At 42.4% G+C, this 26,727-nt stretch overlaps 1 protein-coding gene and 1 long non-coding RNA gene across 4 annotated transcripts in view; one reads left to right on the forward strand and one right to left on the reverse strand.

The window, feature by feature from the left end:
- Positions 1-26,727, reverse strand: part of LOC127531062 (transcription elongation regulator 1-like protein) — a 41,632-nt gene continuing 14,905 nt past the window's right edge. The window contains exons 2-12 of one of the 2 annotated variants that reach the window (XM_051939306.1): positions 19,761-19,903; positions 19,598-19,666; positions 19,440-19,518; positions 15,883-15,968; positions 13,011-13,120; positions 10,396-10,547; positions 10,214-10,295; positions 10,024-10,126; positions 8,341-8,430; positions 8,084-8,202; positions 1-2,242 (exon numbers count right to left, since the gene is read on the reverse strand). In XM_051939306.1, coding sequence (XP_051795266.1) covers positions 2,086-2,242; positions 8,084-8,202; positions 8,341-8,430; positions 10,024-10,126; positions 10,214-10,295; positions 10,396-10,547; positions 13,011-13,120; positions 15,883-15,968; positions 19,440-19,518; positions 19,598-19,666; positions 19,761-19,903 — 1,190 coding nt within the window. In that variant the 3' untranslated portion in view covers positions 1-2,085. The remainder of the gene's footprint in view (positions 2,243-8,083; positions 8,203-8,340; positions 8,431-10,023; positions 10,127-10,213; positions 10,296-10,395; positions 10,548-13,010; positions 13,121-15,882; positions 15,969-19,439; positions 19,519-19,597; positions 19,667-19,760; positions 19,904-26,727) is intronic. The other variant, XM_051939307.1, reaches the window with a different exon arrangement.
- On the forward strand, positions 14,109-15,581 carry LOC127531063 (uncharacterized). 2 transcript variants are annotated; one of them, XR_007937928.1, is made up of 4 exons: positions 14,109-14,198; positions 14,298-14,792; positions 15,420-15,518; positions 15,552-15,581. It is a non-coding gene; the product is annotated as an uncharacterized LOC127531063 (long non-coding RNA). The 2 variants fall into 2 exon arrangements; XR_007937927.1 differs by lacking the exon at positions 15,552-15,581 and having other exon boundaries at positions 14,298-14,660; positions 14,694-14,792; positions 15,420-15,507.

A 26,727-nucleotide genomic window follows, 5' to 3' on the forward strand; every position in this document is an offset into this window, starting at 1 on the left:
TTAACTAACAAACACTGCAGCAACACGTATTTAATTGTTCAAACACGTCATGACCAACAGATGGTGAAACATCAGAACAAAAAGATCTTTTCAACATAGACACCATCTACTGAGAAGTCAAGACACAAAGAAACATCCAATCAGAACATGGGGACAAAAGACCTGTCCAATCACAGCTCACTATGCTGACAAGTGAAGAGCAGGACTTACGTCACATCAACAGTGTTTGCTGACAACAGCCTCCTGTTGACAAATATGTTCATTTAAAACACACATTGGACCTGAAGATAATCAGGTGACTGGGTTTACACTGAACAGATGTGTGTGTGTGTGTGTGTGTGTGTGTGTGTGTGTGTGTGTGTGTGTGTGTGTGTGTGTGTGTGTGTGTGTGTGTGTGTTAATAGCTGTGATCTGCTGAGAAGCTGAGTCTACTGAAGTATCAGGTATCATGACACCTGTAGAGAGTCTGGACTCTACTGCAGCCAACGATGACCTGGTGCACCTTAAAACTGGTTACTGGTTTGTCTCCCTTCAGCACTGCTGACTAGGTCAACGAGCCTGTCCTCAAACCAAAAACGACCACATAGGACGTATTATGACCCAGTGTTACGTTTTTACTATGCGACCTCTGGTGGTTGAGTAAATATCGACACTCTGGAGTCGCAGGTGAAACGTCATCATGAACAAACTTTTATCTAACACTATCCCTGTCCCTATCCCTAACCCTAACCTTAACCCTAAAAACGTGTTGGGAAAGTGAGAAAAAAGCCGTTTTGCGACGGAAAAGCCGTTTCGCGAATTAAATCCCGTAATGCGTTCGTTTTCCCCGTAGGGGCGCAAACGTTCATACGACCGCATAGGTCGTATTCCGGTGCACGGTGAAAACGACCGATGCGGTCGTATGAATTGGAGGACAGGTTGAGGTCAACAGTATAAGGTTTCAGAGAGTCCAGAACCCCATTTGGACTGAGCTATCTGGTTTCTGACTAATACATCCAGACATGCTGCTACCTGGTAACAAGCTGAACATCACTGACTTCATTCTAAATAGTCACAGTGTTTAGCTAATGTAGACTAATGTGCCATGCCTCTTCTTAGTTATATTCCCGTTATAAATGTGTTGACTTCCCCTGATCTGTTTCATGATGCCCCTGCAGGTATTGGTTTTAACTGGATTTAACCTTATTTATTTATTTTTTTTAGAATTTATCACGTGCATTAGTCTCAAATGTACACTAATTTGTAGGGAAAGCGCTGTACTGAGTCTGACTGATTGGTCTGGTCACTCAATAAAGATTGTCAGACAGCACAGATACATTTTTTTGCACTGATTTTTGTCTGAGTCCAGTTCAGTCCTGTTTTTCTTGGTTTAGTTCTTTAAATATCAGAGTAAGACTAAGTTAGCTTCAGCTCACCACATAAAATACATTGATGGTGCTGGTCCATGTCCTGTCTTGAAAATATATATTTAAAAACACACACACACACACACACACACACACACACACACACACACACACACACACACACACATGTTTGTACTTCTATCTTAGTGAGGACATCCATAGGCGTAATGCATTTCCTAGAGCCTTACCCTAACCTTAACCATCACAACTGATCGCCTAACCCTAATCCTTACCCTAACCCTAACCAAACCTCAATTCATACCTGTTCTCTAAAAACAAGTCTTCACCCTCAAACATGGCTGTTTCAAAGTGAGGACCGGCCAAAATGTCCTCACTTTGTAAAAATGTCCTCACTTTGATAGTTAAATGCAGAAAATGGTTCTCACAATGTAGCAAGTACAAGAACACACACACACACACACACACACACACACAGTGCAGAAACAGTAGAACCACTGAGATGCAAGTATCCCACTCTTGAGATTCCAGTCCCAGTTTGGTTTCTCTAACATAGCCGAGAAAGTCTGAAACCAGGTTCCACCAATGAAATCCAGTGTATGATCAGTTCAGTGTGGAGGGGGAGAATGCTGTAGAAGGTTTTCTAAATGTTCTTTAAGGTTTTGGAATGAAGGGTTTCTCGATGGCTCTGTACAGTTCAGTTCTCTCAGAAGAATAGTTCTCATCTCATCTTCCTAAGCCTGGTTCTGTTCTCATTGTCTCTTTTCTTCAAGGATGTGATGTAATGGTTGAACAGAAGTTCCTGTTCCTTCTTCCTGTTAAGGGCATTGAAACGCTGGTCGCCACAGCAACGAGCACAGAAATCCTTAAAAGTTGATCTGCAGAGAAAAGTCAAAATAAACATGAATATTAAGGTTTTGAGTACTGAGGGTTTAAACATCACGCAGATGACTGAACACTCTGAAGTCAGTTTATTACTAATTATGGATTTGTTGAAGACAAATCGTAAGGACTAATGCCAACTACAAATAAAACAGAAGCCACAACTATAAAGACCAAAATGATGTTCTTATATCTTCAGGTTCTGTTGCATAAAATAAAAATCAAATGATTAGGCATTGACTAAATTCTAAATAAGTTTTGTTCTACAATAAGACTCTAATGTCAGCACTTATAGCAGCTGGTCACAGTATGTGGTCAGCAGTTCACATATAGTCTGGTTAAAATAAAGGTTTTTACTAAGTGGAGGCTCACTTATCACTAAACAGGTTTTCTCACTTTGAGATGAGGTACCAAATATTTACTGCCACCAGCTGACTGCTGATAAAAACAGTCCAGCAACTTTCCTGCTACAATGATAATACAAAGTAGACATGAAAACTTGCGGTGACCAGATGAGTTCTGTATGTCATTTTTAGGGATGGTGGTGCAACAAAAGAAGGAGAGAATTTTACAGTTTTTCTCAGTCGCTTTGGTACATTTCTCGAATCATCCTCGACATTTGCAAAACAGTAAGTGCATTTCTCAAAGCAATTCCTACAAATAGTAAAACACCATGGATTACCTGCAAAAGCCAGTCTCTGCTCAAAATCCTTAGTTCATCTCTAAAGTAAATATCTGTCAGTGAACATGTTACGCCTATCAGAATGACCAGCCCTGGTGTCACTAGTGGATCAGACGGTCAGATTGCTGAGTCATGGTGTCATTCTAACAGTGTTATCTGGAGGGATGTTCTGATTAAACTATGAATAAAGTTTTGATGACTGCTATTGTAAATTGTAAGTTCCACCTTAGTGAATGTGGGAGATGGATTCCAAGAGACTGGACCAGATTCACATTTACACTTTTACCGTTGTAATCTGTTCACAGACCACATCATTGTGATACAGAAAGGAAAACAGCATTGCACAGCATAAAAAAACCTCCAAAAAATTAAAGTAGAAATGTGAACATAGGATAATCTCCTCAAACTGTACATGCAGTTCTGTAGGAATTACAGTACAATCTTCCTACACCTCCTGATGTTCCGTCTGTTGGGACACAAACTCTCATCATGAATATCTTCCTTTGTGTCTTTGAGTGATTTCAGAAAAACCTAACCCTTCACACATTTCCATTCATAGAGAAAGTTAAGATTCACCTGGGAGCGATTTACCAGTTCAGGACACATTTAGAACAAAGTCTAATGAAATTGTACAGAAACATCCTGACATATTCTGACAGCCTCTTTAACCGTTCTGCAGGTAAAGACTGATGTGATGAACTAATGCTAAATGTTGTGGGGGTGAAACTATTCAACAGAGACCCGTTAAAAAACATTTAGATCAGCAGGACAGAAGCAGCTGATAATGGAGGAAACAGCAGAGAATTGGACCGAATCATTTCATGGATGAACCAAAGCATTTACAACTGGTTCAGAGAAATGAGAAACTGATTTTGATGTGGACCAGAGACACGATGATGTGAAGATTGAAGAAGTAGTTTGGAGAATTTCAGTTCTGATCTGAGAAATGAACCAAAGCGAGTGAGAAAAACTGTACAATGAATGGACCAGTGTTTGTACAGATTGAAACTGAATTATTGTACATTCTACAATGTTAAAATATTCACAGACAATAGTAATGTTACAGCACGAAATAACTAAATAGCTTGAATTAGTTTAGCATGGTTTCCTTATACACTGCTCAAAGAACACTTTTTAATCTACAGTGCCTTGTGAAAGTATTCGGCCCCCTTGAACTTTTCAACCTTTCGCCACATTTCAGGCTTCAAACATAAAGATATAAAATTGTAATTTTTTGTCAAGAATCAACAAGAAGTGGGACACAATCGTGAAGTGGAACGAAATTTATTGGATATTTTAAACTTTTTTAACAAATAAAAACCTGAAAAGTGGGGTGTGCAATATTATTGGGCCCCTTGCATTAATACTTTGTAGCGCCACCTTTTGCTGCAGTTACAGCTGCAAGTCTCTTGGGGTATGTCTCTATCAGTTTTGCACATCCAGAGACTGAAATTCTTGCCCATTCTTCCTTGTAAAACAGCTGGAGCTCAGTGAGGTTGGATGGAGAGCGTTTGTGAACAGCAGTCTTCAGCTCTGCCCACAGATTCTGGATTGGATTCAGGTCTGGACTTTGACTTGGCCATTCTAACACCTGGATACGTTTATTTGTGAACCATTCCATTGTAGATTTGGCTTTATGTTTTGGATCATTGTCCTGTTGGAAGATAAATCTCCGTCCCAGTCTCAGGTCTTTTGCAGACTCCAACAGGTTTTCTTCCAGAATGCTCCTGTATTTGGCTCCATTCATCTTCCCATCAATTTGAACCATCTTCCCTGTCCCTGCTGAAGAAAAGCAGGCCCAAACCATGAGGCTGCCACCACCATGTTTGACAGTGGGGATGGTGTGTTCAGGGTGATGAGCTGTGTTGCTTTTACGCCAAACATATGGTTTTGCATTGTGGCCAAAAAGTTGGATTTTGGTTTCATCTGACCAGAGCACCTTCTTCCACATGTTTGCTGTGTCTCCCAGGTGGCTTGTGGCAAACTTCAAACCAGACTTTTTATGGATATCTTTGAGAAATGGCTTTCTTCTTGCCACTCTTCCATAAAGGCCAGATTTGTGCAGTGTACGACTGATTGTTGTCCTATGGACAGACTCTCCCACCTCAGCTGTAGATCTCTGCAGTTCATCCAGAGTGATCATGGGCCTCTTGGCTGCATCTCTGATCAGTCTTCTCCTTGTTGGAGGTGAAAGTTTAGAGGGACGGCCGGGTCTTGGTAGATTTGCAGTGGTCTGATACTCCTTCCATTTCAATATGATTGCTTGCACAGTGCTCCTTGAGATGTTTAAAGCTTGGGAAATCTTTTTGTATCCAAATCCGGCTTTAAACTTCTCCACAACAGTATCTGGGACCTGCCTGGTGTGTTCCTTGGTCTTCATGATGCTCTCTGCACTTTAAACAGAACCCTGAGACTATCACAGAGCAGGTGCATTTATACGGAGACTTGATTACACACAGGTGGATTCTATTTATCATCATCAGTCATTTAGGACAACATTGGATCATTCAGAGATCCTCACTGAACTTCTGGAGTGAGTTTGCTGCACTGAAAGTAAAGGGGCCCAATAATATTGCACGCCCCACTTTTCAGTTTTTTATTTGTTAAAAAAGTATAAAATATCCAATAAATTTCGTTCCACTTCACGATTGTGTCCCAATTGTTGTTGATTCTTGACAAAAAATTACAATTTTATATCTTTAAGTTTGAAGCCTGAAATGTGGCGAAAGGTTGAAAAGTTCAAGGGGGCCGAATACTTTCACAAGGCACTGTAAATATTGCATCAAATCAGTCAAACATGTGGGATACTGATCTGGTCAAGTAACTAAAAGAGGAGGTTTTTAGTCAGTTTCAGCTGCTTTGGTGTTCATGAAATTAACAACAGGTGAACTAGAGGGGTAACAATGAGACAACTCTCAAAACAGGATTGGTTTTACACATGAAGGCCACTGACATTTTATTCCCTTCTTGTGTTTTCTGACTGTTTTTCAATAGTTTTGCATTTGGCTAGGGTCACTGTCACTTCTGGTAGCATGAGGCGATACCTGGACCCTACAGAGGTTCCACAGACAGTCCAACTCCTCCAGGATGAAACATCAATGCGTGCCATTGCCAGAAGGTTTGCTGTGTCTCCCAGCACATTCTCAAGAGCATGGAGGAGATTCCAGGAGACAGGCAGTTAGTCTGGGAGAGCTGGACAGGACTGCAGAAGGTCCTCAACCCATCAGCAGGACAGCTATCTGCTCCTTTGTGCAAGGAGGAACAGGATGAACACTACAATAGCTCTACAAAATGACCTCTAGCAGGCCACTGGTGTGAATGTCTCTGATCAAACAATCAGAAACAGACTTCATGAGGAAGGTCTGAAGGTCCAATGTCATCTAGTGGGTCCTGTGCTCACTGCCTGACACTGTGGAGCTTAATTAGCATTTGCCATAGACCACAGGAACTGGCAGGTCTGCCAATGGTGTCCTGTGCTTTTCACACATAAGAGCAGGCTCATCGTGAGCACATGTCACAGACATGAAAGGGTCTGGAGAAGCCGTGGAGAACGTCATGCTGCCTGTAACATTGTTCAGTGTGACTGGTTTGGTGGTGGGTCAGTGATGGTGTGGGGAGGCATATCCATGGAGGGACGCACAGACCTCTACAGGCTGGACAATGGCATTCTGACTGCCTTTAGGTATCAGGATGAAATCCTTGGATCTATTGTCAGAACCTACACTGGTGTAATGGTCCTGGGTTCCTTGTGGTGCACGACAATGCCTGGCCTCATGTGGCAAGAGGATGCAGGCACTTCCTGGAGGATGAAGGAATTGATAGCATTAACTGTCCCTAATACTCACCTGACCTGAATCCAATAGAACACCTTTAGAACATTATGTTTTGTTCCATCAGACACCATCAGGTTGCTCCTCAGACTGTCCAGGAGCTCAGCGATGCCCTGGTCCAGTTCTGGGAGGAGATACCAGGACACCATCCATCGTCTCATTCAGAGCTTGTCCCGGCATCGTCAGTCATGCATACAAGCACATGGAGGCCATACAAACTACTGAATACCATTCTGAGTTGCTGCCAAGGAATTTCAGAAAGATGGACCAGCCTGCCACATCAGTTTTTCACTTTGATTTTGGACTGTCCTGAATTTAGCCCTCCTGGGGGGTTGATAATTTTCATTTCCATCAAACAATGTGGCACTTTTCATTCCTAACACATTATCCAGTCCATATCAATGTAAATATCCAGTTTGTTTTTTCCCCGTATTGAAATATGATGTGTTTTCAAAGTGTTCCTTTAATTTTTTGAGCAGTGTATTTCTCTGATAGCTAGTTAGCTAGCTCAGACTTGCCTGCAAGACTAGCTTAATGTGACAGTTAGTCAGCATATCTCCAGGCAGGCCTACAGTACATCTGCTTAAACAGCACTTCATACAAACAGATGTGTTATTTAAGCTGATTTTCAGAGCAGTTTACATTCAATTACAAAACTAAATGAAATTTGTGTGTCACCTACTTCCCACCCTACTTCTCCATCTATCTATCCTCCATCTGCACTGTCAGGATAAATAAAGACAAGATTGATCTGTAAGGAAGCTTTGGGGAAACCCACTGACAGTGAAAGGAAACCCTGTGAAACGTCTAGTGTTCACAACTTGCTGCATTTTATTTATTATATCCAGAGCTACACTTTGAGTTGTTAGACATTGTCTGCATTAGATAGATAGATAGATAGATAGATAGATAGATAGATAGATAGATAGATAGATAGATAGATAGATAGATAGATAGATAGATAGATAGATAGATAGATAGATAGAGACTAAATAGTTCCAGTCAACCTTAAACTGCAATGCAACTTGATTCAGTTCCTAAGAAGTCAGGAATGCCTTCAACTGCAGTGGTGGAAACCCTCAGTGTGACTTTGAATGTTCATCAGAGAAACTGTTTTCCACCCTTTTCAAAAGTGTAGGAGCTGCAGCTTCAGCCCCTACAGAATAAAAGTGTGTACCAAGCAAATAGAACATCAGCTGTCCAGACTAAAGTGACCGGTTGATAAACACCTGCCGGTCCAGGTGAGGCGGTGGGCTCAGGTTAGATTTTACAGGAACACAGGTGAACAATTAAGAGTGCTGTGCTGAATAATGAATGAGGGATACCTGCTGGTGATCTTTGCCTCTTCCAGCAGCTGTCTGAATTCTTCTCTGGCTTTCTGAAGTTTACTCCTCTTCTCTTTGTACTCATCCTTCACCCTGCTCTTCACAAACTGGTCAAACACCTGCAAACACATGGGCACAGGTACCACTGACGTCATAGTGACATCATGAAGGTCTGGAGTCCCCATCTTATGAGAGAGAAGTACTTGCAGCAGGTCACTAAGAATTGGCATTTCTACATCAGAAAAATAAAAATGAACCTGTTTCCTCTGGTCTGAAGTCAGCAGCAGGTATCGAGGGTCAAACACCATCTTATGGAGCTCCTTCTCCCATGTGGAGAACGCCGACACCTGAGGATAAGCACAGCTCAAGATGTCCATCTATTACTGGATACCGGATCTTTCAAGAAACATCTTTTCATCCCTTGATGCTTGAATTTAATTACAATTAAATAAAAACATTTTTGTGTTTTGTTTTCCAGCTGATGCTAAAGTAAGCAGAGATTGTTAGTTTATCTGTTACACATAGAAAATATATATAATATTCATAATAACAGATATATAATAATTAGGTCCCACTCTGACTGGTCCTACCAGAAACCAGCGCTTTAAAAGGTTCCGAGGTACGAATTGAAAATGAACAAACTGGCATTGGAGGAATGGATACGCTATCTGCAGTCTGAATGAAAAGGGTCTGCTGTGAATTCGCAACAATAAGCGTCAAGGGGTTAAGTAGCAGTAAAATATCCACACTGCTGTTTGGGACTGGATCATTTAAGTGTCATGTTTCAGAAAACAAATCAATATGTAGTCCTGTAGATGAAACAGAAGCTCTTTAACTTTGAGAACAGAATCAGCTCTGAACAGACAACAGCAGAAAATGTTGGCTAATTCGACAATCACTGATAAAACTTGATATCCAAACTCAGCAACGTGTAATACTGAGGCTATAGTTTGTTTCAGTGCTCTCTCCAGCATTATTTAATCTATACGTACATACAGTGACTTCCTCTGGTCTGCATTAGTTTTACATTTATTAGAAAATATATTTATTGACAATTATATCAGTTTAACAACCTATCAGAGAAAAGTAGAAAAATGTCAGAACATCTCAGCTTCGGTTGGATTTCTTTTGCTTTAATGACAGGATGTGTGTGATCTGCAGCAGTCTGTTCATAACCCCGTTATGTCTCTATTTGTTGCTGGGTTATGAGGCAGGGCCCGTGCACGTTAACAAACACGCCTGTACATGTGCCAGAGTTAACCAAGAGGATGTTTTTCAATGCAGTCCAAGAAAGAGCAAACCATGAAGCTGAACATTAGATTGAAATTACAAAGTTATTGAGAGTCAAAACACAAAGAATAAAAAAGAAAAACAATAAAAAATATATATACATATAGACAGAAATATAGAGTAATTAATCTACATTCTACTGTACTGTTGTACTGGGTCCAACTATAAATGCTAAAACATCCACAGCAAATAAAACACATGAATCTGGTAAACCAAATTAAAGCAAAACCGCAAGAGTTTCAGACAGAGCAGAGTACAGATGAAGTGTGTCTGGAGATGAGCTTCCAGTTTTCTAATTTCATCGTCCTGCTGATTGACATGCAGGACGATGAAGCACCAGGAGTCAGCAGCTATAATAATAATAATAATGATAATAATAATAATAATAAGTTTAATTTATAATGCACTTTACATTTGAAAACCAAATCTCAAAGTGCTACAGATAAAAACAGAACAGCTTCAGCAGCTGAACGCCATCTGAACTCTTCAACAGAAGAATAAACTCCAGAAAATCAGATCATTGTACAGAGGAGGTGATATGGTCACTGACACTTATGTGATCAGTTTGATTGATGACTGATCTGAAAAATTTCAGCAGAGCTCTGCCTGTTGAAGCTGCTACAGATTCTACATGTGAATAAAAACATCACCCCTCTCTCCAGCAGCATCTCCCGAAAATGAGCGATCCGAAGCTCCAGTGGGAGGAGCTTAACTTCTCCTGGATGTGGGACGAGAGACATAGACTCCTCTATTCTAGAGAGAGAGAGAGAGAGCGTGTAAATAATGACACTGCTCAGTCATGAGGACATCCACAGATTTCATTAGCTCCGTCAGACTCACCTGTTCCTCTTGGAGGTGTGTTTATGGTCATCATCATCATCATCGTCGTCTCCATGGAGACCAGATGACTGGCAGCTGCTGTCTGTCACAAGGAAATGAGTTCAACAGTTAAACAGTGTAGACAGACACGAGTTCTTACTGATCATTAACAGGTGAGGGGACAGACAGGTGAGTCGACTGACCAACAGGTGTAAGCTTCCTTCTCTTGTGGGGTGGGTCTTCAATGATGTGGCTGATGTCTCGACCAATCAGGTCCCCTGGTCTCTCCCAGACAGAGAGGTGGATTGTGGGATTGAAGAAGAACACCCGGTCATCTCCGGTCCACACCACACACCTGAGCAACACAAACACACCTATGTGTGAATCACGCTATGGACCGGAGGGCTCATTGGTCCAGAGAGGACCACATGTTGGGACCTGAGGCCTTCACACCTGGACACAGTCTCTGACTGGTCCTTCCACCAGGTGGTCAGACAGGAGGGCTCAGGGCTGAGAACTGTCTGGACTCAGTCCTGCCTATCTTCTGAAGGTTTGAAGAGGTGAGTCTTCACAGCAGCTGCCAGTGTTGAAGTGTTCTAGATAGAGTGTGGAGGTCCATCACATCTCACTGAGGCTTTAAACTCCAGACTGACCTTCAGCAGGGATCCACAGTGAATATGGAGACTCTACATTCAGTCCAGAGTGTCTGACTTCTATCTGCTGCTTTCATTTTCACATTCTGAACAAATACCTGGTACAGGAGCTGCACTGAGGCAGACAGAGCGAGGCTTCAGAGGATTGCTGGCTGTCCTCTCCCCTCCTCCACCTGGTGCCTCAGCAGAGCTCAGAACATCACCAAGGACAGTTCACATCCTGGTTCTCAGCTTTTTGATCTGTTGCCCTCTGGAAGGCGCTACAGATGCATTAAAGCGAGGACAAACAGACTAAAAACGTCTTCTGAGAGCCATCACCACCCTGAGCTGACGTCTGACACCCAGCCAGCGATATAATGTAGAATGTGTAATTTACACCACTGCCTCACTCACTGCTATTTATATTCACTCCTTATTTATACTGCATACACCCTCTGTCAAAAGTTTTAGGACACTGTCTCATTCAAATAAAGTAGAACCTGTCCTACAACTTTTGACAGGGGGTGTATATGTAAATAGACTGCTTTGCACTATCTCTAAGATTTCCTGGCACTGAAAAGGATAAGCTCTGCAATCTCGTTTTACATTGTATTGTATAATGACAATAAAGAATATTCTATTCTATTCTATTCTATTCTATTCTATTCTATTCTATTCTATTCTAAATACACACAGTACAACTTATTTTCAGGCCTCAGTGAAGAAACAAAATAAATACCATATTTCAAACACTTTGAGCTAAAAGCCAGGGTTCTAAAATCCTTAATGGAGGGATTAGATATCTAACAGACAGAATTATTCTGATCAGGTAGTTAAGGGGTTAACTCTAACCCTCTGTGGGATTAAACCTCAAACCTCATCTCTGCGTTTCAGCTACATGTTCAAAAGGGATCTCCATGAAAATGATCCTTCCTAACTCTACACTGCTGGCTCTTCTAGAATGTGCAGATCTATGATGTCCTGCCTCTCTGCAGCTCAGCACACCAGCTCACCATGACTCTGCTCCATCACTGGAAACTACGTTCTAACATCAGAGCAGGACGAGGATCCAGAAGCTCCACCTGCTTCAACTCTGTTTTAATAACTTTAATGCAGTTTGTCTGCTTCCTCTGATGTTTTACTGTCATTGTTTAATTGGCTCTTTGTTTATGGGAGTTTATACTAAACTACAGAACATTCTGTAACTGTACTATGACTGCCCAGATACCACTTTTATTGATTTTATTATTGGCTTTATTCTGTTTTGCTGTGTTCTGTCATATTATTCTATGTCAGAGATGTCAAACTCATTCCACAAAGGGCCGGTGTGGCTGCAGGTTTTTGTTCCAACTAAGCAGCATCACACCAGACCTGACTCATTTAATCAACCGATCTCAGTCTGCAGACAGGTGATTGGTCAGACTGTGTGCTGTAGATATGTTGGAACTAAATGTTGCAGCCTAGAGCACACAGTCTGACCAATCACCTGTCTGCAGACTGAGATCGGTTGATTAAATGAGTCAGGTCTGGTGTGATGCTGCTTAGTTGGAACAAAAACCTGCAGCCACACCGGCCCTTTGTGGAATGAGTTTGACATCCCTGCTCTACCTTATTCATTTTTAGCCCTTCATGTTGTTGTCTCTGGATGGAAAGCATTCTGTAATCTATTTTTAATTCATACGTTCACCAACAGTTACTGAGATAAACTGTATTGATGCTTTATGGTGTAGAAACTTCATCAGTTTATGACTGTGTGAACACAACGAGGCCACAACAGACAGAACTCTGACCAACACACATCACGGTTCTACATTCTAAAACAAACATTCATTTCACGTAGCTGCAGCCTGGAGTAAACAAACAAACAAACAACAAGATAAACAAGACGTCTGTGCATTCAGCCGGTTTGTGTTGACAGTCGAACACACAGAGACAACAACCAAACCTCTGCATCTGATCACGGTTGTCATGGAAATGCCTCTGAAGGAGACGAAAGCTCATTCCTGAACATTAGAGTTCCATTAGAACCCATCAGAAGGAGAGCCTGACCTCTATAATACACACAGAACCTCTATAACACACACCTTTAAGCAGAACCTGACAGTCAGTCAGACTTTCAGCCCCACATGTTGCCAAGAGGTGTGTGTGTGTGCGCGAGTGTGTGTGACAGAGACAAGAATGGTTACCATGGCGACCCTGGGACAGGAGTAGAGGCGACAGGCCGCTTGTCGTTCCTTCTTTCTTCACTTCCTTCCTCCTCGTCTTCCTCGTCTCTGTGTACGGACACACTAACACACTGCGACACACACAGGAAACAGAAACCCCTGAAAATCCATCATGAAAACAGCAGATCCATCATGAAACAGCCCGATCTCACGAGGATTCGTGAAACTGTCACGTAAGTTTTAGTTTCGGTTTCGTGCGCACCAACACGATTTCGTCATGTTTTTCGTGCCGCTCACCACGAAATGCGCACCAATGTATTTTAAACGGCGGACTTTTCGTGCCACCCAGAACGTATTTCAAACGAATGTGTGTATTATATTTTTAATGTAAAACCATGGCGAATCCAACGCTATATTTTGCATGACATCGTCCCTAACCATAACCCTAACCATAACCATAACCCGGTGGTACACTTACCTTTTTTTTTTTTTTTTTTTTTTTTTTTTTTTTTTTTCCCAATTTGCATAGGAATTTCAAGAATGTCCGGCGGCCGGCGGCCGCAAACGCGATCACACAAGCAGTATACGCCGATGGACAGCTTAGATCGTCATGAATCCGCTGGTATAAACCACTTTCAGCTGTGATTACCACAGCGGGTTTCGTTGTGAGCAACACGAAAAACATTTCGTGGTGAGCGGCACGAAAAACATGACGAAATCGTGTTGGTGCGCACGAAAAAGAAACAAAAATTTACGTAACAGTTTCACGAATCCCCGTGAGACCGTGTTGCATGAAAACAGCAGATCCATCATGACAACAGCAGATCCATCATGACAACAGCAGATTTTCATTATCAAAGGGTCCTTTTTCATCATGATCTATCTGCATTATTGTATTTGTGGTTCTACTAGAACACAGGTTCCTGCTCTAATGTTCACAAACACATTATTTCCTCAGACTGTTTGAAACGTTTTAGCCCCGCCCCCTCCTGAACACATCAGCTGATTGGTCAGCTGGTTGACCAAAGCCATTTGTGATTGGTCAGGAACCTCAGATCTGAGCTCAGAACAAAGCTCTACTGAGGAAATAGCATCTATTAGAACCAAACGGTAGAACCACAGAACACCTATTAGAACCAGAAGGTAGAACCACAGAACATCTATTAGAACCAAACGGTAGAACCACAGAACACCTGTTAGAATCCAAAGGTAGAACCACAGAACATCTATTAGAACCAGAAGGTAGAACCACAGAACATCTGTTAGAATCCAAAGGTAGAACCACAGAACATCTATTAGAACCAGAAGGTAGAACCACAGAACATCTATTAGAACCAGAAGGTAGAACCACAGAACACCTATTAGAACCAAACGGTAGAACCACAGAACACCTATTAGAACCAGAAGGTAGAACCACAGAACACCTGTTAGAATCCAAAGGTAGAACCACAGAACATCTATTAGAACCAGAAGGTAGAACCACAGAACACCTATTAGAACCAAACGGTAGAACCACAGAACACCTATTAGAACCAAACGGTAGAACCACAGAACACCTATTAGAACCAGAAGGTAGAACCTCAGAACACCTATTAGAACCAAACGGTAGAACCACAGAACACCTATTAGAACCAAACGGTAGAACCACAAAACACCTATTAGAATCCAAAGGTAGAACCACAGAACACCTGTTAGAATCCAAAGGTAGAACCACAGAACATCTATTAGAACCAAACGGTAGAACCACAAAACACCTATTAGAATCCAAAGGTAGAACCACAGAACATCTATTAGAACCAAACGGTAGAACCACAAAACACCTATTAGAACCAAACGGTAGAACCACAGAACACCTATTAGAACCCAAAGGTAGAACCACAGAACATCTATTAGAACCAAACGGTAGAACCACAGAACACCTGTTAGAATCCAAAGGTAGAACCACAGAACATCTATTAGAACCAGAAGGTAGAACCACAGAACACCTATTAGAACCAAACGGTAGAACCACAGAACACCTATTAGAACCAAACGGTAGAACCACAGAACACCTATTAGAACCAGAAGGTAGAACCTCAGAACACCTATTAGAACCAAACGGTAGAACCACAGAACACCTATTAGAACCAAACGGTAGAACCACAGAACACCTGTTAGAATCCAAAGGTAGAACCACAGAACATCTATTAGAACCAAACGGTAGAACCACAAAACACCTATTAGAATCCAAAGGTAGAACCACAGAACATCTATTAGAACCAAACGGTAGAACCACAAAACACCTATTAGAACCCAAAGGTAGAATCACAGAACACCTATTAGAACCAAACGGTAGAACCACAGAACACCTATTAGAACCCAAAGGTAGAACCACAGAACATCTATTAGAACCAAACGGTAGAACCACAAAACACCTATTAGAACCCAAAGGTAGAACCACAAAACACCTATTAGAACCCAAAGGTAGAATCACAGAACACCTATTAGAACCAAACGGTAGAACCACAGAACACCTATTAGAACCCAAAGGTAGAACCACAGAACATCTGTTAGAACCCAAAGGTAGAACCACAGAACATCTGTTAGAACCCAAAGGTAGAACCACAGAATACCTATCAGAACCCGAAGGTAGAACAACAAAACACCTATTAGACCCTTACTAAAGGTAGAACCACAGAACACCTATTAGAACCAAAAGGTAGAACCACAGAACACCTATTAGAACCCGAAGGTAGAACCACAGAACACCTATTAGACCCTTACTAATGGTAGAACCACAGAGAAGCTGTAGAACACTTCAGATATTGATCAGTGATCGATCATCTCTTGGTGATCAAGGATGGATTACGGAGTCGAAGGTTCTTAGTTTGAGTTCTTTGATGTAAACATTCACCTGTTTATTGTCGTCTGACTTTCTTTCCGTCCTCAGCAGTAACGTTCCTCCATAGGAAACGTTCCTTCCACCCATCCCTTGCTTGTCTGAAGACAGAATAAATAAAACTTTATTAAACAACGGAAACATGATGACATTCTGCAGCCATACTACAGTTAAAGCGGAATGTACAACTAAAGTTTTACCATAGAACTAGTGCTGTTAGGTTATAAAATCCCTTCACTGTTTATGTTTCTTCTAACTGGATCTGAGCTGATCTTTCTGCTGCTTGTTGATCTGACTTTGGTTTCACATCTGTCCACTGAAATGAACCCAGAACTCAGGAGGAACCCTCCAACCAAGCCTTTGCTTCATGAATGCTGTGATTCATCAGTTCAGAGCTGCAGTTTGACTGTGAGAGTTAAAATGTTGATCTGATTAAATGTGACAGATGAACAGAGTCCTCCTGGCCCAGTTTGATCCTCTGTCAGAAGATGAAGCGCTGTGACATCAGATGCGTGGTCATGTGACTGTGATGTCAGACAGCATTGGTGACAGAATCATGAAGTGCAGTCAGACGTAACTCCATGTGAACCTCATCTCAACACATTTATTTTTTCAACTGTCAGACATTCCAACTAAAAATAATCAACAAAACGTGATGAATTCTTTCTAACTCATTCAGACTGGCTCAGGACATACCTGGAGGGTATTTATCACACTCCATTCAGCTTCACACTACAGTAAACACCTGGTGACATGTTGGACTATGGTACTGACTGGAACAACAACAGCAGAAGAAGCAAAACTTTATCCAACATGCAGCAGAACTGCACCTGCTGTACCAAAGCAATGTCAGAGAGATATTGTCTGATGAGGCCCTTTAAGCATATTAAGCTTTTACTACCAGACTAATTGATTACATATAAGATAAATACTGAGTTTTCTGTACTGAGTAGCATTCAGTTAATTTAAACATTAACACAAAAAACTCTCTATTAACATCTAAACTTCTTGTGTTGCATGTAAATCATTGACATAATGCTTCCTTTTGAGTAGCTGCGTGTGAGCCGGCACAAGGGGATGTGGCATTTAACTTGTGTTTTTCCTTATATTTTTGTTTGTTTTGCATGTATTTATGGTTTATTGGGTTTGTTGTGCATGTATTGATTTATTGGGTTGCTGTGTGTTTTTTGGGTTTATTTGCATGTTAAATTAGTCGTTGCCACCTACCTGTCGTTGCCGTGGCTGCCCCAGGCCACATGATGATTTTCCCCAACCACTGAGTCCCAGGCAATTACTCTCAGCTGTGTGTGATTGAAGCCAGGGAGAATAAAGCAGCTGAACGGGAGCAGCAAGAGGAGACCAAGCCGACACCATGGGAAGAGCAGCTGAGAGGCGCCAAGAGCGCCAACAACGCCGAGACCAAGGGAAGAGCAGCAGAGGGATGCTGAGAGCAGCAGGGGGAGCAAGACGCCGGGAGCAGCGAAGAGACGCCAACCACATCGCAACCGGGCTAAAGGGGCAGAAAGGCACACGCACTGGAGACCGCGAGCTCGCAAGTGTTCCGACGTGATTCACACGCAGCGGCAGGGAGAATTCCCTGCCTGTCGTGTAAGTACCGAGAGAGAGTAGTAGCACTTGGCGGACACGAGCTAAGCTAACACTGTTGTCGTATGAGAATGCATACTGCCGCTTGTTGTTGTGTGTCAACCCGGTCTCACGGGGATTCGTGAAACTGTCACGTAAGTTTTAGTTTCGGTTTCGTGCGCACCAACACGATTTCGTCATGTTTTTCGTGCTGCTCACCACGAAATGTTTTTCGCTGTGGTAATCACATCTGAAAGTGGTTTATACCGGCGGATTCATGACGATCTAAGCTGTCCATCGGCGTATACTGCTTGTGTGATCGCGTTTGCGGCCGCCGGACATTCTTGAAATTCCTATGCAAATTGGTAAGTGTACCACCGGCTTATGGTTAGGTTATGGTTAGGGTTATGGTTAGGGTTATGTTTAGGGACGATGTCATGCAAAATATAGCGTTGGATTCGCCACGGTTTTACATTAAAAATATAATATACACATTCTTTTGAAATACGTTCTGAGTGGCACGAAAAGTCCGCCGTTTAAAATACATTGGTGCGCATTTCGTGGTGAGCGGCACGAAAAACATGACGAAATCGTGTTGGTGCGCACGAAACCGAAACTAAAACTTACGTGACAGTTTCACGAATCCCCGTGAGATCGGGCTGTGTGTGTCTACTTAAGGGTTCCCAGCGTGCCAGAGGAGTGGCTAGCTGGGTGGAAGTCTGAGACGAGTGAAGCAGCGTCGTGAGCTGACACACGCAGGGGCAGCGGTTTCCTTCATCTCCGGTGCGACCTGGTACGTGTGACTGAGGGACCTCACCGACCTGGATCGGAAGGCTGCCTGCATCCCCAACTGCACTTTAGCCCCCTGCTCAAGGACTGTGCCATTTTTAGTTTGTTTAAGTGGTTTTTATTCATATTGTGCATTTTTGGCCCATTTGTTTTTATTGAATTTTAATGGACTTTTAGCATACAACTATTTTTATTCATGGGCATTTTTACATGGTTTTAATCACATTTTGTATTAAATCTGAATAATTGCACCTCCCTGTCTTGTCCTCCTTGGCAAATTCAAAGTGTGCTCCACCCGGTCATTACCCAAGCTTTGCAATATTTGCTCCCCTGGTCATTCATTCATTCCATAATTCAACCTTTCCCATAACCCATTACATGCGGAAGACTGGAGAGCTGATGATGGTTTCGCCGTCCTTCATTTCTAGGACAGTTGGTTTGCACAGGTTGGGACTGAACAGAGTACCTCCTGAAACATTGGATTAGGTTCTTAAGGTGTGGTGGACATGCAGTGGAGTAGCTGCATCTTCTAGAGACCACATGTGTGTTCTTCCAGAGCAATGCTAACAGCAGCAGTCTGTTTCACACACGATAGCCATTATTTGGTTGATGATTGTTTCTGGTGATGGGGTTTGGCTCTACTGTTGGAGGGAGGGATGAAGGAATAAAGCAGCTGTTGGCCACTCTTCTCTGCTTCCTGGATCTCCTACTTGTACTTACTAACTGGACTCATTATGTTTCAATGCAAGCAGTTGACAACTTTTTCAGTTAGCCTCTCCTTGAGCTAACAGTCAATAATGTGCAACAGCTATGTTTCTTTGTGCCTTAACACATTGTTTATTACACTGGAAACTTACAATTGTTTTCTTAGAAAATGTACATTTTAAATGGATGTTTATACCGTTTCTACTTTTGTTTATATTTTGCAGGGCAAATTTTTCTTAAATTCATTTATGCATTTTGTGCGGTTTATATTTCTAAGACATTGAAAGGGAACATCTGTAATACAGTTTCCCCTTGCGGACCAATAAATTATTTCAGATTTCTTCATATCCAGCACAAACTGGAGCTTCTCAGTCCTTTAGGACAGGGACTACTGGCCACGGCAAGTCACAACCAGTAACTCTGGGTTTACATCTGAGAGACAAATGTCAACAAACATACACAAAACCAACAAGAGGCACACAGACAGCTCTTACTGTGTCTACAATCGGCCACCAGAGTGAATCTGGAAGAAAACTGGGCTGAAAGGAAGGACGGTTGGACTTCTTTGATTACCTGAAAGAGAATAAACAGTAAGACAGACGGACAGAAAGACAGACGGACATTAAACAGACAGACAGGCAGACAGACTTACCTGGAAAGGTAAGGCATGCCACCTGTCAATGCACAGCTGAGATGGATAGACAGGTCTAAATACAAACTGCTACAAGAGAGACAGAGAGACAGACAGGTTTTACATAAGTGTTCCCCTGTCTCACACCTGGTTTATCTTGACACCTGTGTGATGTCACAAATACCTTTACAGGTGGAGACAGTCTTCTGTTGTGGCTGTTCGTTGGCTTCATCCACACCTGTCTTTGCTGCTGATTGGGTACGCTGATTGGCCAAGCCTCCTCATGTCTCTGTGTGTGAAGTCCTGCCCACTCACAATAAGCTCCACCTACAGCATGACATCATTATTTTAATAATTGACACTTTGACCTGGATATTTAATCATCATTTCAAGGTGTGTTTGTTTTCTTTCAATGAAATATAACTGAAATAAAACTTCACCATTCAAGTGTCTGCATGTTTCTGTATTTGACTTTATTCACTTGAGCTTTTAAAATAATGTTGAAAGTTCAAACACTGCAGCAGCTCAGAGTATTATTTCAGCTTCACCTGTCTGGATGTTGATGTTGTCGACGTCTTACATCGGTTATTTGTTGTTCAGCTTAAAGATGCTCCTGGGTTGATTTAAGGTGACAGGTAGCTTCATTTAGGAGTAGATCTTTCATAGTTCTCATGCAAATGTTGAAGCTGATTTTGCTGCATGTGGAATTTGTAAATTTGTTTCTTTGGCCTTCTGCCAGGAGAATGAACAACATCCTAAACCTCGATGCTCTCCCGGTGCATCTCCTCCACCTCTGGGTTTACCCCTTGTCCTGACCCTGGTTACTGTGGAACCTCTGACCCTGGCATGGACCTCGGTGAGGGAGCCTTCTTCTGACTCCTCAGAGGAGGACTCAGAAGAAGGTCTTATGGGTTGTTCGTAAGGTAGAAATAACTTATTAAATATAATAAGATACAAATAATATTTGAAGACACATTTTCTTGTTGATGGAGATTATTGTGATGTCATTGATTTATAATTCCTTTTTGATTAATATTTAAGAATGAATCCGTGTTTTCCACTGTTCTTTTTTGTTTTACTTTTATTGAATCTCTTTTTGTCATCTGTTGTTATGTGCCTTAATGAAAATTTTAAAACAGAAGTTAATTTATTGAGCCCATGGCTATCGCATTATCAGTTTGGAATGTATGCTTTGTGATTTTGTACAAATGAAGCAAAACAGTCGATTTTTTACCATAAATTGAGAGAAAAATGCACCTGAAAGTTTCAGGTGTGTTCCTTCCTACCAGACTACATTCTCAGTAAAAATAGTAATAATAATAATAAACTGTGTGCTTCCTCTCTTTGCTGACGGCTTGCTGACATTTGGCTGCCATCTTGAGAATCCCCTGGACTGCAAAAACCTGAAAGAACTTCTTCCAAAGCCAAGAAACTGGTCAAGCACACTTTAGCCCAATCAGTCTCCTGTGGGTATTTCCATCATTACAGGTGGAACCTTCAGAGGACCCCACCGAGGCTCTCCACTGAGGCAGACTACTCTGAGCTGCTATTTGGGGCAGAAGACAACAGTTACAGGAAGCTTCCACGGTTTCCCTTTGCTCAACAAGGTGGTTATTTCTCATGGTATTAGTACGTGAGGGAATATTGTGAATGGCTTTCCCTCACCTGAAACCAGTTTACCACATCAACACAGCACCTTGGATTACTGGGACACTCTTAACTCCACAGAAACATTTAGAGTTAGTTACTACACACTGTAATTTCCTATTACTAAATTCAGACAAAACTGAAGTCATTGTATTTGGCCCCAAACATCTTAGAAACTCACTTTCAAGTATATAGTTCCTCTGGATGGCATCACATTGGCCTCCAGTTCTACTGTGATGAACCTCAGAGTTATCTTTGACCAGGACATGTCCTTTAACTCACACATAAAACTAATCTGTAGGACTTCATTTTTCCACCTGAGAAATATTGTAAAAATCTGTCATGACCAATAATGAGCACAGGTGCAGAGAAGCTGTGGAGATCCACACCTGCAGATCATCATCACTGCTAGAGATACCAGTGCGGCACAGCATGGGGGTGTGGGTTCAAAGACGAAGCCGGAACGTACCAGACCCTGTGACCGCCGGAGCAGTATGCTTTCCCCTCACCTCCCTCCAGACTGAGGACATGGACCTCCTTCCCCCTTCCCTCTGAACTGCCCCGGTCGGCCGGCCCAGTCTCCCAGGTGAGGACCTGGAGTCATCCCTGGTTGCAGCTGCCATTCTTCTCTGGGCGCCGTCAGCACTGGCGTCTCTTCTCCCCAACTGCCGATCCCCAGAAGCCTGCTTTCCCCCCGTTTCCCAATTAGTGAGCGCTGGCCCTTGTTTGGCTTTTATATTTATTGTTAAAATAACGTGTGTTTGATCTGATCAGCCTACTGACTCCTCTTGGTGATCCCCCTTCCGTGACAAAATCAGGAACATTCTGTCTCAGAGTGATGCAGAAAAATTAGTTCATGCTTTTGTTACTTCCAGGCTTGACTATTGCAATTCCTTATTATCGGGTTGTCCAAATAGCTCTCAAACATCTACAGTTGATCCAAAACGCTGCTGCCAGAGTACTGACAGGAGTTAGCAAAAGAGATCATATTTCCCCTATACTTGCTTCTCTTCACTGGCTTCCTGTTAAATCCAGAATAGAATTTAAAATCCTTCTTCTGACATATAAAGCTCTTAATAACCAATCTCCATCATATCTCAAAGATCTGATAGTACCTTATTATCCTAGTAGAACTCTTCGCTCTCAAGCTGCAGGCTTACTTGTTGTTCCTAGAATTTCTAAAAGTAGAATGGGAGGCAGAGCCTTCAGTTATCAGCTCCTCTCCTGTGGAACCTGCTCCCAGTTTGGGTTCTGGAGGCAGACACCCTCTCTATTTTTAAGACCAGGCTTAAAACATTCCTTTTTGACAGATCTTCTAGTTAGGGCTGACTGGGTGACCCAGAGGGGGTCAGCTGGAGTCTTCCTCTTGGACGTCCCTTAGTTCTGCTGCTCTAGGCCTATAGGCTGCTGGGGGACCTCTCTGGATGCACTGAGCCCTTCTCTATCTACTTTTATATCTAATATATACGCTGTTATTGCATTACACTAACTCTGTCCCACCAGCTGGTCCAGTCTCCATCATGTCCACTGTGGGATGCTGCTGCTGACCTTCCTCCAGCCCTCTGCTTCCAGCTGCTCATTTCCACCAGTCTCTGCATCACCCTCACTATACTTGATCTGCTCTTCTACATACTGTTTGAATTTACTACCAGCTATATATGTAGTAGATTTAATGCCAGAGCTGTACACCAGAACAGGAAACTATGGATCAGTTTACATGTTAGCTTCTACTTTGTATGAATCATCTGTCTGATCATACATGGATCCACCTGTGTTCTATGTTCCTTGTTCCTCTCTACCTCTTCTGTCCTCCTCTACCTCTTCTGTTCCTCTCTACCTCCTTCCAGCAGCAGATGTTCTCCCACATATAGATCCAGGTTCTGTTCCAGGTTTCTTCCTGTTAAAGGGTGTTTTTCTGTCCACTGTCTCCTTAGAGCTGCTCTGGGGTTCATATGGGTTCTGGAAAGCGTCTTGAGACAATTTGACCTGTAGTTAGCGCTATATAAATAAAACTGAATTGAACTGAATTTAGTACAGGTATAGATGTTCTGTCAGGATGAGGACTTCAGATAGAAACATACTTCTCTGAAACTAAAACAAGCAAATCAGTTCAGGTGCAGGTTGCTGCCATTTCCAGCTTTGACCTGTTTTGAGCGGCTGTGGTGTTCAGATGCTAACAGGTGAGCTGCAGTTTCCAGCTCTGACCAGCAGGGGACTTCAAGTAAAGAGGAGAGGAAAGAAAGTGTGTGTGCAGTGTGTTTTCTTCCTCTGACAATGAATGACAGATCATTTCCTTCTTCTACTCTCTGCTGCTCATTCTCTCTGCTGACAAATTTAATCATTGTCACATTTAAATGCAACACACAGTGCAGGCCGAGTGGATGTGGATCTGCAGCATCTGCAGTTATGACTCGAACACTTTAACTCTTTACTCTCCTTTAAGTGAGCAGCTATTCTGCTGCTCCAGAAACTGGCTGATCATGTGGAAATAACTGTGGTGAAACAGAAGGGAAAATCTGAAAGCATGCCCTGCAGGCTGAGGTGCTAACAGGTCCAAAGGGTCAGACAGCTTTTTACCACATATATGATCTAGTCTATTTCATATCATCAGTGTGTCAGCCTGTCTTCACCAGCTGCACCAGTCAGCTACATACTGCAGCAGGAGCAGAAACTGGCTTTAGTTCAGCTACTGTCCACCACCCAGGTGTATGCAGGAGGATGAACCTGAGTTTATTTCCTGCTGGTTAGCAGACAGGAAACACAGACAGACAGCAGGAATAAGTATTCTGGGAACAGGTGACTGGGAGCAGAAGGACACCTGGTGGGTGGATGGTGATGTCAAGAATGACACGATGACCACAAAGCAAAGGTTTCTGTTCATGTGATCTTAAATGCAGAAACTGTGAGAAAACAACGGATGGATGAAGCAGCTGATGTCAATGATATCTTATTTAGTTAGAGCCTCGTTCTAGTCATTGTTAACTGTCAGAGTCCCTTCCTGTCTCTGTCTCACCCTGGACCTCCAATTAGACTCAGATTCTGCTAGATGATCTGCTGGTTTTTCCCCTGAATTATCCCTCACCCTCTCACTCACAGACTCGTTCTCTCTGCTCCCCACGGTACTCCTCACCTCATCTCTGTTTCCTGGACTTCTGGACTTCCTCCCTCCCTGTTTGGAGTCTTTGTGAGTTCTGCCATTTAGCTCCTCCTTCAAAAATTCTTGTAGTTTTGTTTCTTTGTTCTGATCAATTTTTTTTAGAATTTGATTGGGTCTTGGTAGAATTCTTTTTTTTTTTTTTTTTTTGACTGGGCTCCTGTCCCTCATAGCCAGGCTCTGCTCGGTTTGGTTGTTGTTAAGTCAATAAAGACACTCGTTGAATCTGACTTGCGTCTTCCTGTACTGAGTGTCTGGGTTCTAATCTGAGCTGTTACAGTTGACATGTTTAAATACTGTTTTATGTGCTGGAAGACTCCCGATGCTAGAAAAAAAACAGAGTTTCCACCATCAACTGTCCTGATGACGTCCCAGAAACACGTTCAGACTGATGCTGTCGCTGCAGGTGGAGCTTCTGGATCCATTTCTGAATCGCTCTGATGTTACAACATAGTTTTACAGTGATGGAGTGGAGTCATGGTGAGCTCGTGTGCTGAGCTGCAGAGAGGCAGGACCTCCTAGAAGAACAAGTAGAGACATCTGAAAGTAGGAAGGATCCCTTTCGTGGAAATACCTTCTGAATATGTCACTTTGGTGGAAAGACGAGTTTTTAGGTTTAATCCCACAGAAAGAAAATAAATTCAGCCTTCCTTGATTCTTTGACTCACAGCTCAGGTGGGACAGACTAAACCATGAGGCAGAGCCAAAATATGGAGCAGATGTTCCACAAAAAAATGAAGAGGACACCTTTCATGTTCTTGCTCTCTTTCATCCTGGTGTGGTAAAGTCTCTCGCCCATTTTCAATCAGAAATAAAAGGACCATTCATCTGATCTGAATGGGATTAACTGTGTGTGTGTGTGTGTGTGTGTGTGTGTGTGTGTGTGTGTGTGTGTGTGTGTGTGTGTGTGTGTGTGTGTGTGTGTGTGTGTGTGAAGCAGCTTTGTCTAAAATCACATTCAAGTTCACGCTCAGCAGTAGGTAGCTCTGTTTCGTTTGAAGTGTCTCAATCTAATTTTCTGACTTCATCACTTCAACCTCATCCTCCTCTAATCCCAGTTATTTTTTATTTTCATCTCTTTATTTCACTCTTCTGTGTTTGATCGACCTCCTTCAGTTTCCATGAAACTTAAATGCAGGAAACAACGTTTCAGACCGACAAGCCAGTGACAGATAATAAAAGTTCAGGGTTCTGAACACAGCACCATGGTGATCCATCCATCATCCATCCATCCAATCATTCATCCATCCATCATCAATCCATCATCCATCCATCCAATCATTCATCCATTCATCCATCCATCATCAATCCATCATCCATCCATCCATCCATCCAATCATCCATCCATCATATCATCCATCCATCATACATCCATTCATCCATCCATCCATCCATCATACATTCATTTATCCTTCCATAAATCCAATCATCCATCCATCATCCAACATCTATCCATCCATCCATCCATGCATCCATCAATCCATCCATGCATGCATCCATTCATCCAGCCATCATCTATCTATCCATCTCTATCCATCCATCCATACATCATCCATTCATCATCCAACATCTATCCATCCATGCATCCATCTTCTATCCATCATCCATCCATCCATCCATCCATCATCATCCATCAATCACCAATCCATCCATAATCCATCCATCACCCATCTATCCATTATCCATCCGTCCATCCATCATGCATCCATCATCCATCTATCATCATCCATCCATCATCATCCATCATCATCCATCCATCCATCCATCATCATCCATCATCCCTCCATCATGCATCCATCATCATCCATCTTCATCCATCATCCCTCCATCATGCATCCATCATCATCCATCCATCCATCATGCATCCATCATCATCCATCATCCCTCCATCATGCATCCATCATCCATCCATCCATCCATCATCATCCATCATCCCTCCATCATGCATCCATCATCATCCATCCATCCATCATGTATCCATCATCATCCATCCATCAATCATGTATCCATCATCATCCATCAATCATCCATCCATCATCCATCATCATCCATCCATCACCCATTCATCCATTATCTATCATCCATCCATCAGGCATCCATCATCATCTATCCATCATCCATCAATCACCCATCCATCTATCCATCACCCACCTACACACACACACACACACGTGTCCCCCTGACACCACCAGGAAACAGCTGGTGTAGCAATGAGAGCAGAAGGAGAAGGAGCAAAAGAAGAACAGGTCTACAGTCTGATGGAACAAAGATCTCCTGTGGTTCCTGCAGAAGGAGAACAGGTCTACAGTCTGAACTGAATTGAATGGTCCGGTCTTCAATGTGCTGAAGT

The sequence above is a fragment of the Acanthochromis polyacanthus genome, chromosome 19 (assembly GCF_021347895.1).
Source record: "Acanthochromis polyacanthus isolate Apoly-LR-REF ecotype Palm Island chromosome 19, KAUST_Apoly_ChrSc, whole genome shotgun sequence".
NCBI lineage: Eukaryota > Metazoa > Chordata > Actinopteri > Pomacentridae > Acanthochromis > Acanthochromis polyacanthus.